At 32.8% G+C, this 13,426-nt stretch overlaps 1 protein-coding gene across 2 annotated transcripts; it reads right to left on the minus strand.

The window, feature by feature from the left end:
* Positions 1 to 4,761, minus strand: LOC129298502 (uncharacterized). 2 transcript variants are annotated; one of them, XM_054936918.1, is made up of 8 exons: positions 4,326 to 4,749; positions 2,032 to 2,145; positions 1,864 to 1,932; positions 1,708 to 1,727; positions 1,567 to 1,619; positions 1,431 to 1,461; positions 1,251 to 1,332; positions 1 to 461 (listed from the first exon to the last, which is right to left on the minus strand). In XM_054936918.1, exons 1-8 carry the CDS (start codon positions 4,507 to 4,509, stop codon positions 256 to 258), a joined length of 759 nt encoding a protein of 252 aa, XP_054792893.1. In that variant the 5' UTR covers positions 4,510 to 4,749; the 3' UTR covers positions 1 to 255. The 2 variants fall into 2 exon arrangements, with proteins under 2 accessions (XP_054792893.1, XP_054792894.1); XM_054936919.1 differs by lacking the exon at positions 1,567 to 1,619 and having other exon boundaries at positions 1,435 to 1,461; positions 4,326 to 4,761.
* Between the last annotated feature and the right edge of the window lie 8,665 nt (positions 4,762 to 13,426).

A 13,426-nucleotide genomic window follows, 5' to 3' on the forward strand; every position in this document is an offset into this window, starting at 1 on the left:
TTAAGTGTAACAATCTGTAATATGTAATAACCCTTTGGTGATCATAATAATTTTAGTCATCTACAAGCTAACGCCATTGGTTTACTTCAACAGAACAAAATGTTCATACAAAACATCCCGTTAATGGTAATACCTAGTTTCTTCAGTCTCTGAGTAACATAGTAAAACACCATTTTTATGTCTGGGGTATACATCAAATCGAACAAATAAGACGAGCTACCTTCATCGTCCCTTGCTTCACTGCAACAACAGGCCCTATAAAACATCGCCTGTTATCCGGTAGGTCGGTTCATCGTCAATCTCGGCATTGTCCATCTTTCTACAAACATATATATAGTGAGAATCTGGATCTTCCAAAACCCAATCTTTTGGAATCAATCCCTTTTCATCTAGAGGAATCGGTTCCACATATGATTTCCTTGATGAACTACAACTTTCTGGCTTTTGAAATCCAGGTCTAGCTGCAGCAATTTTCAAGTATTTACTATAAGATTCTATTAATAACATGACAAACCGACATTTTATACAACTCAACACAACATGATTATTCTCTCCAGTAATTTCCTCATTAGCTATGTTCTTATAATTAAGTCTTGAAACTTTTAGTTTCAAAAATTTGGCTCAATTATTGATTTGATTCTTATTATTTAAAGAGAAGGTAACATTAAAATCTGCTGACATAGATAACAAAATATTAATGGCAACTAAGTACATTGATGAAAAGAAGCCTAATTATCTAGGTAGACAAGAAAACTCAGAAATTTTTAAAAAACCAAAGAACAAAATGCAGGGCTACAGACTAGATTGACAAAAATACAACTAATCTGAGGCCTAATTTGTTCTCATTTAGCTACATATACTTGTCAATTCATTAACATATTTCACACATTAGATTAATTTGAGAATCTATTTGTGTTTTAAAATTTAAAGAACAAACAAGATAATTAAAAAAAAAAAACTTGAGGAATTGAAAGTTTCATTATCTCTCAAGTGGAATAGTAAACGTCTGGCAAACTTAACCTAGGTTTCATCCTAAAATAAATACTTTTCTTATGTAACAAGATAGTTACCATATACTCATGACTAATCAGAATCTAAAGCTTTTTATTTATATTCTTCACTTTGGTCCCCACCAAAAGCTCAAAGTCTAGACTCTGGATTCAACCAACAAAATTTTATGCAACCCACAGTGAATAATTTCACATTACCAGAGATATTTTCCCAGTTAAATGAAAATGGCAAAAACTTACGGATATTATGCAATGTAATTTTCCAATTATACATCGGACGTCTTAGATGAGGCATCCTTACTGTTGGATCACCGTATGTAATCTGCATATGACAATGAACTAATAAATTGTGCCCTCTAAACATTTTGAATAGACAATAAAGTTAAAAAATAAAAGCTTCATGCATGGAAGTAAGATTACCAACATGTAAGTCCCTCCCGGTTTTAGAAGTCTACAAAGAAGAAAGCGGCCATAGTGAGAATTTGAAAATGAAGTATATTTATTTAAATATTTTTTGCATAAATCTCAAGAAATTAATGTCACTATAGTCTACAACCTACACACTTCTGCAAGCATCTGAGCAGCACTAATTGGAGCATCAGTACCACACTAGAGACGACGAAGCAAATCCGAGGATTAGAGCATGCAAACATTATTGCATTAAAAGTTTACAAGCGTCAACAATAAAAGTACATACCATCAATGAATCAAGAGTTCCTAGACCAAGCATCAAAGGAGAACAAGTGTAAATGAACAGCAAGAATAAAGTATCATCAGTATATGAAGTATGCCATTAAATTTAAATGTTATAATTATGACAAGGTTTACACTTAAAGGAATGAAGAAGTAATACCTTTGTCAATTATGCCATCAAATGAATCATCAGGAAAGAAGCTCATATCCCTGACATCCATGTGCATGTCTATAGAGATTAAAGAAACTTACATAAGGATTTAGCTTGTGCTTTGTCAAAAGATGAAGACTGCCAAAATGGAAATATAATATATCATTGATATGATACATTTCAGTTGGGGGATGTACTCATATTTTCTTCTCATCATGTCAATAGCGACTGCTGAAATATCAATATTCATGATGTCCTCATAACCATCTTGGACCATATCCTCTGACATAACTACAAAGCAAAATAGAATTCTTCCTGTAAGCCTCTTCAGAAAAGACAAGTTCAACATAAAATAAATCTTTCATTCTGTCATTCAACAAACAGAAGGTGAACAGGTATGGCTGATTATAATGCGCATTCCTGACAACAAAACTTGTTTCTAGAATATTAAGTAGTCCAGTTCGAAGAAAGACAAATTTTACAAAACAGTCAACAATATATACATGTATATATTATATCAGAATGCAGCAATTGATTTTGACCATAGATGTCAATACCAGTACATGTCACCAACTCAAAGATTAGGTATTGGAAAAAAGGTAACAAGTATGACTGAAGAAGCGGATAAGTAAAACAATGAATATAAAAATAGGCTTGACTGGCAAGCCAAAAAATCCTTAAAGGAACAAGACTAGGTTTGGAAATTGGAGTCACAAAATTCAGACAAGTTTGACCTATAACTGTCTCCAATTACCTCAATCATTTCAAATCCCTCAGTCATGTAAAAGTAAAACCTTACCCTTTCATGGAGCAGAAACTTTCTCCATTATATTTAAGCCGACAATCAAGTAATGAAAGCTGTACACTACCACAATCCATTTGCAATATGCAATGCAGAAAAAAATCCATTGAAACTATTTCTCTGTTGTTGTGCATTGAATTACCAGATCTTTCTATGACTTCCAGATAAGTTTAGTGGCAATGATGCTAGGGCCGCCCAGTTTCTCAGGTGTGAAATATTAGAATATCTAATGAGGAAAGGAGGCAGTAGGGAAAAAGACAGCAGTAGTGGCAGCCATGCAACTGATTCAAAAGAAAAGGATGGGATGCGTGGAGAACATGCAGAGGATATCAATACAAATGGGAGGCATGCTTGGCAGTTAGGAGGGGAAGAGGAAGAAAGAGAACCAAAAAAAAAAACAAAGAAAGAAAAGAAAAGGGAAAAGAAGGGATGGTTAAATGGCACATTAACCTTGTTTGGGAGAACCTTCTCCTCCAAAATTCCACAAATTAGGGGAGCCCAAAATTATAGAAAAGGGGAGGAGTTTGGAGAAATTTGGAGGGTTTGTTAAAAATCATCCATTCTTGCCCCTCCCTGTAACAGACTTCCAAACAAAAGTTTTGGAGCAATTAACTGGAGTTATGGGATTGATTTCAGTTATATGAACAAGTTTGGCAGAAGGTTTTCTTCCATCATGTATTCAAATTGTGTTGCCTATTATCTCCAATATATGCCACTGCATATTTACTAACAAGATCCATCCTTAAACAACGGGATAACCATACTCACTAAGGTGTCTTATTCCTTTACTTACAGGTCAGAGGCTAGTCTCACCATTTTCAATATTTCTTCTTATAGAAGTGAACTGCAGTCTCCCAGCCTCGTCTCGCCAATAAATAATGCCACAGAGACAACAAGCTTGCAAAATCAAGTTTAATCCATATCAGTGGAGAACTCTGAGGTAACAAACCAAGTTTTCAGCCCCAGTCAAGGAGCCAAAAAGCATGGAACTTCTATCGAAAGGAGAAAGGGAAAAGCAGATGTTCACAGATAGGACATCACTCCCCACTCCCCACCTTCTTAAGGTGATCAAGATTATTAGGAGGTGTCATTGTGTTGTGTTGAAACATGAACTCTGTTCTTTTGAGACCTCAAAACAATAAAACAGTACCCTCCTCCATAAATTACGAGATATACGATCGCATATAGGCCCCAAGTCACAGCAACAGTTATTGAATGCTCCAGTAATGGAAGGAGATGGCAAGAACAGCCGTGAATCTGGGGAAGCTTCAAATTTGGATACTCATAAGACTAGCCTCGAAAATAAATTAGGATTTATTCATGAAAAAAAGTAGAACTTTCTCGGAAAGAAAGAGAACCCTAAACGTTAAATCAAAAGCTAAAGCAGAAAAGACATCCCGGATTCTTTACTTTTCATTCTCAACAACCTACCAATGACTTACCAGACAAAACCCCATCTCAGGACAATCGAGAAAACCAGAAACCAAAAGGATTTATCTTAGCGGCTAAACCAACAAAAGACCACCCAAAATTCTTTTCTTTCACTCCCAATTCACCATAACCAAACAGACTGACGGTGCAGCTAAAACCCCATATCATGACAATACATCAAAAACTAATCGATGGAAAGAAAAACCCAGAAGGGTCCAGAGGGAGCCAGGAAATTTACCAGCATTGCCACAACCAACCATGAGAACTCGAGAAGAGGAAGGGATGTATTTACGAACGAAAGGCCTCAGAGCAGCATAACGCTGGTACCAGTCAAATGAGCCACCCTCTTGCGTGTAGCGAGCGTCCCAATAGACGGCGTCGCCATAGTTATAGGTGTTGCAGCTAGACACGTCCCTGTACATATTCCCAGTGAAGAAGAAGATATGACTAATTTTTTGATATAAATCTAAGTGGGTTTGTTTGTAAGGCGGTGGTGGTGGGGGATCCAATATTGCTGGCTATGGTGGCGACGGAGGGTGAAGGAGGGGTAGTTGGTTGTTGCTGTTGTTGAGTTGAGTGGGTTGGGTTGTGTGGTGAATAGGAGTGGGTGCATTGGGTAGAATAGGATTGAGGAAAAGGCAAAACAATGAAGTAAAGCTTTCAATCTAGTTTGTCGCTTTGCGTAGAATTTGGACTTGAGTTGGGACACGGTCGACAGCATAGGATCGTGGGGGTGGGTGGGTCTAGCGAGCCAAGACCTAAGTGACTCCTCTGTAGTGGAACCAGAAGGAATGAAGTTATGGCCCTTTTGGTACGCCGTCTTGGTTGTTACTTGTTGGTATGCTCTGATAGGATTGACTGTTTTTCCCAAGATGGGACAGTTGTTTTTTTTTTTTTTTGATGAAAATGGGATAGTTTTTCTGTTCATGAATGTTTCCTGTTTTTTTTTTTTGTAAGGGTTTGAAGAAAATGCTCCCAGTGCTTCTAATTTTACAGCAAAGTCAGGAGTCATAAACATAGAAAAGATGTAACTTTCTAATTTTTGTCATTTATTGAAATTAATGACCATAATAAAATGCTTTATAGAAATTAAAAACGTCATCATACTTGTTGTAATTAACGAGAAATGAAATTGAAAAGAATTTAACACCAATTCTTTGCCCTACATTTAAGATTAATTAATAGGGTTTTAACACTTTGTTTTTCACTGATTAAGTTCTGTTTGATTCAATGGGAGGGAAGGAAAGAGGAGGAGAGGAGAGCTTCCTCGCCAATTTGGAGGGGAGGCTTTGGAGGAGAAAAATTTCCCCTCCCCTCCTCCCAATCAAATGAGGGGAGGAGCCCTCCCCCTCAACCAAACACATCTTAATGAATTATATACAGTGATAATGGTGCAATGGTTCAAAAGTGACGAGGATGCATTTTTATCTAATGGTTGGGAAGAGAAATGTGCAAAGGTTTCTCGTATGAAAAATACTCTACCGTTATTTTTAAAAATATTTGTTTGATAAATTTGTTTTATTACTAATTTGAATAGTCTAAATTTAATTTGGATAGTCCATATTTAATATCAAAATTTTTATAATTTTTGTAAATTTATTGTCTATATCTAAAAAATTCAAATTTAAAACTTTTAATTTGTAATATTTAAAAAAATATTTTTTTTTGAAAAGTGTGAGTTAGGATATTATTTTTAATATTATATTTATCAAAACAACAATTATAAAAAATTTAAGGGTAAACATAATTTTTGATCCATGTATTTTCTCAAGTTTTGCTTTTAATCCTTATACTTTTTTTATGTTTTAAGTTCCTACACTTTTATTTTTTATTATTTTGATTCCTCTATGAGTAAAGTATAGGGGCCTTTGAAGGATTTAAAACAATAAAAAATAAAAGTGTAGGGACCTAAAATACTGAAAAAAATGTATAGGGACCAAAAGCAAAATGTGAGTAAAGTACAGGGATCAAAAGCTATGTTTACCCAGAATTTAATATTAAATCTGGACTATTCAAAATACATTTGAATAATTAATTTATCAAAATTAAAAAAATTAATATTTAATTGGACCATTCAGATTAAATTTGTATTGTCCAGATTAATAATTGGCTGATTTATTAAAAATTTTATATAAGTTTTATAAATTATATAAAGTTCATTTTTGCCTTTAAACTATACTCTCAAGATCACCTAATGTTCTATACTTTGGTTCATCCTTATCCTTAAACTATCAAAACTGGTTCATTTTCCCCCTATGATTACTTGAAGTTAAGTTTGACTGTTAATTGCAAATGACTTAATTTTAAAAAAATCACTATGTCTCTCCCCTCTCAGCCTTGGCAACATGCAAGCCATGAAAACACGAATTGGCAAAAATTCAAACTAGAAAGCTAGAGAGAGCATCCTGTCATAGATGAAGAGAAATAAAAAAAGTCCCAGAACAAATCTCAACTCAAAACCAATCTATCCAAACACAAAAACCATCCTATGCTAAAGCATGAATTGGCAACCACAAACTAGAAATCATAATCAAACAAATGACCAATTTATCCAAAGACAAGTAAAGTGTAAATTAAAGAGAAAACTCAGCCATTTAGGACCGATCTCAAAATATATTGATAAATAAAAGTCTCACAAAAAAATTTTAACCCAAAACCAGTCTATCCAAATAGTAAAATTGAAATCAAAGAGAAATAAAAAAAATCCAACAAATCAAGAAAAAAATCAAAGAACAAATCTATGAACAAATTCAAAACCCAAGTGTTGATGAAGAGCAGGATGTTTGGCTTGTATCATTGGTCTTTAATGGTTGATGAATGATGATGATGATGAAGAAAGGGGGTTGCTAAGGTGGATCGACTGGATGAAGTTGAAGATAGTATGAGGTAGAGAGGCAGCTAGATTGGAGGTTGATATCTAGAAACCTATATTTGCTTCACCATCTTGAAGAAGGTGTAAGGAGGAGAGAAACCTGAATAACGAAAATTCCTCTCCTTAAAAGATCTACCACAATCCCTTAATTCTTCTTCCCTTTCAAGTATAAAGAAAGCTCAAAGGTCAGTGGATTGCAAGTCGAATAGAGGAGGGAGCATTAAACTCGTTGGCAATCAAGGAGCAAAAGGGCCTTGGTGAAGTAAACAATGATGAGAAGGACGAACTAGCTGGACTCACTGGTGAAGCTATGGACGAGGGCAACAATCATCGTTGAATTCTTTATGATCTCTACTTTTCCATTGAACCTAATCGTGCACTTAGCTAACCTAGGGATTGAAGGACTAGACAAGATAGAGGGGGTAAGATGATGAGTTTGAGGTTAGGTTTTGGGGGCTTGGATTTTTTCTCAACATTAAAGGTCTAGAAAACATTAATCAAAACAAGGAAGAAGGAGGAGTATGTAGATTTTGATAATTGCACGCTTCATAACATTCGAGAAATTTAATTATAGTTAATTAAATTAATGAGTGTGATTAGTGAGTTAATGAGGTGTGTGGCCAGAGGGGCTTAATTGGGGTAATTAATTGTGATTTCAGTCTTAGAAGTGGGTTTGAATTAATAGTGGGCCACTCAAACATGGAAAGAGGAAGAAAAGGTGATGGAATGTCCTCTGTGCTATATGCTGTGGCGTATGGTTAATTCACTATGATGTACGGAGACAGATTCAAAAGCAACGGCCTCTCTATGCCATGCACCATGGAGGAAGGCAGTATGCACCACTACGCGTGGCCAAAAAATCTAACAAATTAGTTCATATTTTGTGCAAGAAAACAGAGAAGAGAAAGGATAAAACATTAAGAGCATGACCAATGCTCTGTCAGGGCACGTTGTTAGATCACATAAGTAAGAGTTTGAAGCTCCCAAACACCCAAGGTAAATAACTTATGCTCTTATCTTCCTTTTTATACCATATTTAAGAGGTTTTGAGTTAGGATTTGGGTTGAAAAATTAATTTTCAGTCCATAGGAGTTATAGGTCTAAACCCATTGGGTAAAATGGATATATTAGAAGTTGTTTGTGGTAGATAAGCTTTATATTAATGATTTTATCAAGAGTTAGCTGGGGTTAGTTATTGTTATGCAAATTTTAATAAATATGATTGTTAGAAGTGTTGGTGGACTATTAATGGTGGTTTGAAGATCTATTAATGATAATATGCATTAATGGAGCCTAATAAACCTATTGGATATGAATGGGTAGAGATTTATGAGATTGGTAAAATAGAGAAATATGGAATTATAGTTAATATAGTCCCTAAGAGTGGGATTATGATGATATTCTTGCTTATGATTGTACTGTGAATCATTGTAGCACCATTCAAGCTTATGAAAAGTTGTGGAAGTTGGTATTGTAAACCTTTGACCTTTTAAAGGTTTGAGGTAATTGGGAGAAACCTAACTTTATATAGTTGAATATTAATTGGTTATTGATAAAAAATGGGTTGATTTGGATTATGATTTATATTTTAAATTATAGATACAATTTTGGCAAATGATGAACTTGTGAATGGTTTACTAAATGAAAACCTTTATCATGTCACCCATTTGTGATTTATAAATTTAATTATGGCATGTTATTGTGGGTGGAGAATTGTAATGTGTAGTGTGTTGAGCGTATAAAGTATTTAAGTATGAGTATGTGAATTTATATGCCATGAATTAGTTATTTTGAATGCATATTATGTATAAAATGTGTATAACATGATCATTGTACGAGAGTTTTCCTAGGAAGAAGAGTAGATTGATTTAAATCCACATAGTATTGGCAATGACCATTAGAATTGGGAAGTAGCTCTTATCTCATGGTTGATTCGAGACTGTCTTACTTATTCTATGATAAACTCGAACCTAAATAGTCTCCACTAGTTCATGAGGAGGTTAGATTAGGATACAACACCCTATGGTTGTTAGTATTGGGAGAAACCGAACTACATAAGTGAGTTAACTCTGGCCAAGTAGCTCTTCACAAGTGAAAGGCTAGGTTAATATGTGAAGGACGTAGCCACGTGATAACTACCAATTTCATGTTGGAGGTAATAGGAGGGTATAAGATTATCATTTGATCATGCATTTAAATCTGGCCACATGGTTATTAGTATTGTAGTTTGGTAAATGTTAGGGCCATATGGTTAGTATTATTGCAACCCTAGGATTGTGCATTGGCATTTTATGGAAAAGAATATGTGACTTGGACCTTGTCACATAATTGTTAGTATTGTAAACCATAACCAAGTTTACTATATGTGTTGAGATGGTGTGTTTTTGCCTCTTTGAATCCGTTTACAATTGATATGCAACTGTATATATTAGGTGAAACTTGGTTACTGAGTAGTTGTACTTACCTCTCAATTGTCAATATTTTCATGGCCTAATTCATCGGATCTAATTTGGGAAAAATATTTTGAGGTGTAGGATTGTGGTGAAATTCTACTTTCATGCCTCTTTACTCTATTTATAGTGTTAATGTTGTATAATTGTCAAGTAGGATCACATGTCATTATTTTATATTACTTGCATTAGCTTAGTGTACAATTTGCATATTCTATGCCTCGGGTTAGTAAGTTTTAGTTGTAAACTCGTGGATAGGGCCAAAATACTTATACAAGTAGAAACATGTGTATTTTGAATGATTTGAAATGAAAATAATAGTTTTATGCATGATTTTCCTCGCCCTTGTATTTTATAAAATTTAGGGTTAAGTGGTGATTTTGAGATTTACATATTTTTGGTTGGGTATGATGCGTTGCACAGGTCCGCTAGAGTCCATTAAGTGTAGTCATATGGTCGGCGTAAGCTTTTGCTACTTGTGATTGAGTTGGGACAACATTGATGTGAATTTTATTGAAAAAGTGATAAAATGGGTTTTAGTGTCCAACTTTTTGTAAAAAATGAATGAGTGTGATTATGCTATTAGCTAGATCTAGGATAAAGCTTCTTGTAAACACCAGAATCACCTCAATTAGACGTTGGATAGAGATTTAGGAGGCGTTTGAAGTTCGCTCCCTATGCTGTTATTTTGACAGCTGATATCTATTATTTTCGTGCAATGTGCCACGGCACATGGCACCTTACATTGCAGCACATGGCACAGAGGTGAGCGAGACGCGGCACATGTGTCTTAAGCCACAACACAGGGGTTATTTTCTGCACAAAACACAATTTTGAGATTTAAAATTCATTGTTTTAGATCTCATGTAATTTTTAAGCTTTCGCATTGTTTTACAACTCTGATTTGAGCATCATATAGAGATTGAAAATGTTGAAATTGGGATCCCAATGCATTGATTTGAGAATTCTTCACATTTATGAAACTTTACACTCTTGCCCTTCTCTGATCATTAGAATATAGCCCTCTTCGATATGGCATGACATGTGGCAAAACAAAGTCAAATTTCTGTAATTAGACTACCACCTATGCAAATTTGAGGGACCCATTTGCCTCACTTAACGTTCGTCAACCTCAATTTAATGGTAGGACACTGGGTAACCTGATTTTGAGAGTTTAAGGACAACAATGGACCAAAAAAAAAAAGTATAGGACACTAAGATGATCCTAGGGGTATGGTTTAGGGGTAAAAATGAACTTTAACCTATAAAATTAATAAACTTGATTTTGTGCTTTGCATGTAAAAAACCTTTTTATACACATCTCTCTTCCTAATCATTTGATAGAATGCACAGTAAGGATTCTTCACGTCCCAATCACTGCACCATTCTCATTGCATATAATCCATTGTCCTGTAATTAGCATAAAAGGAAGTAAGTTGGATTATTGTCGTATATGGGGCCTCAAACTAGCTTGGGTTCTTGGTTATAGGAAGATTATTTTGGAATTTGACTCAGGGGAAGCCATAGATGTTATACATAATGACAGATCCCTTGATCACCCAAATAATAAAATTATTGTTGAAGTTAAAGCACGTCGAGCTCAAGAATGGGCAGTGAACAATTAGAGAATTTCAAGAAATGCTAATGAAGCAATTGACATGCGAGCTAAAATAACTCTTTCCTATGTTGCTGGGTTTCATCCTTTGTTTTCCCCTCCCTTGGCTCAGATCTAATTTTGATTTAGGAAATTAGCACATATTTCTAATGTCTTTTGATCCCTTCGATATAAAAAGAAAAAGGAAGTAAGTTGGATTACTATTATTAATATTTTGTAAAATAAACAATATTGTGGGTCCTACTTTTAATTTGGTTTTCAAATTTAATTTTTTTTCAATTTTTTATGCTAATCTCTTTTTTCATTTTATAAATTAAAACATATTTTTTATATTATGCTTTTTGTCTCGTGGAGCAGACCAATAGTTTTATTTTAACGTTCAAATTTTTTTCAATATTTATATTGATCATTTTTTACATATCACAAATTAAAGCTTTACATTATTTCTACAATATCATGTTTACGTTTTTTATATTTATTTAATTTTCAAATAATTTTTTAATTTTTAAAAGTAAAGCATACCGGTGACTATTGGAAATAAATTAATAACATAATTTTTTTATTTATATAGTTTTCTTATAAAATTTTAATTTTTTTCATGAGTAATAATGTTATAAATAGAATAAAATAAATCCATTAATTAGGTCAAACTTATAGGGATTGAGTTATATTAATTTAAAATTTAGAATTGAGTTTATCAATCAGATAAAAAATATAAGGACTAGACAATTAATTTTCTCATTAAAATAATATATTCATATTTTTCATACATAAAAAAAATAAATTGTAAGAAATAACAAATTGTTTTTAAAAATATTTTATCATACATTTTCCACATGGGTATTAAATCCTACCAGTGGCCTTTTTAAACAAAAGATGCAACATTTTTTATTTTTTATTTTCAATAAAATGGCCTTTATTAATGACTTGTGCACGACTAAATTCACGTAAATGCTTGCAAGGCCATGTGACAAGAGTCTTTGTGGTTTAAAATTCATAAGCCATGAAGGTGCTTCAAAATTTTTTAAAACTAAAAATATGTCCATATTTTTGCTTTATCATCCAAAAAGTTTTACGCAGGAAACTATGTTCCGATAAAGTTAAACATATTACAAGCTTTTTGAATCAATACAATACAATCTAGATTTATATTTTATTTGTCTCAAGTTTGTGTTGAAAAAAATTGAAGACGCATTTAATGAGTGTTTGATGATGTCCTTCTAACTTTATATTTTATGAGTTTCGTTATTTTAAATTAGTTTTACATAAATTACTACTCTTTATGCAATTATTATTTGTGCATTAAGTAATTGGTCAATTTTCATATAAATCTCATCTCCACTTTCATCATTTATGTAGCATTAGGATACTTGAATGTGATCTAAGTAGATTTTGTGACTAATTCTTACTTTATAAATTCGTGGAGGTCTACTCAAACAATTTTTTTAATTATCATTTGAAATCTTACACCATATACATTTGATGAGCATTTGATCTCGTTTTTAACTTTATATTTTATATTATGAGCTTCATTAGTTTAATATGAATAGCTACACTTTATACAATTTGTGCATTAGGTAATTGGTTTGCTCTCATATAAATCTAATATCTGGTTTTATCATTTGTATAGTGTTAAAGTAGTTGAATCTCACCTAAGTAAATCCTCAGACTCATTCTTATTTTATAGATTCATCACTGCTTAAACAATTTTTTAGCTGCCATGTGAAATATTAACACAATATACATATAAACTCTATTTTCAAGAGTTGGTGAACTGTGAAAGACAATGATGGAGTAACAGTGCATAAGAATGTTTGTTTAATAATAATAATCGACATCTTAGTTGGTTATATTTCTTTGGGATTGACAAAATGATTTCAATATCATGACTTACTCCCTGAGTTGTCATCTCTTAGGAGGATTTTTTGATAATTCGTATAAAATATTTAATGAGGTGTTAATTACATTTTTTGAATATCACCTCTATTTAGGTTCACTAATTATGAGAAATAATATGATGCAAGTTAATTTAATTTTTTTTCATTTAAACAGGGATAAAATTAAATATTTATTTTATTTTTAAATAAAATTAATAATTTAATCACCTCTTATTGATTCTGGTGAGGTAATAATTTGAAGTATTTTATAATGAGGACCAAGGGGAGTATCAATCAAGACTTTTTCCCCCTAAGGATAATCAGAACTTGTTAAACTATGTTTTGTTTGAATTAAAGAAAAAGAGACATGGATTTCAAAATAGAAAAATAAAAAATATAATTCTAACAATTTATTTGATTTTTAAATATAAAAAATGAAAAAAAAATATTTTTACCAAATTATTTGATTGTAAAATATTTTGATGATGTAAATCTTAATAGTACTTTAGCTCAATTTATTTTCTC

The sequence above is a fragment of the Prosopis cineraria genome, unplaced genomic scaffold (genome assembly GCF_029017545.1).
Source record: "Prosopis cineraria cultivar Desert tree isolate PC_DT_omini unplaced genomic scaffold, ASM2901754v1 PC832, whole genome shotgun sequence".
Lineage (NCBI taxonomy): Eukaryota > Viridiplantae > Streptophyta > Magnoliopsida > Fabales > Fabaceae > Prosopis > Prosopis cineraria.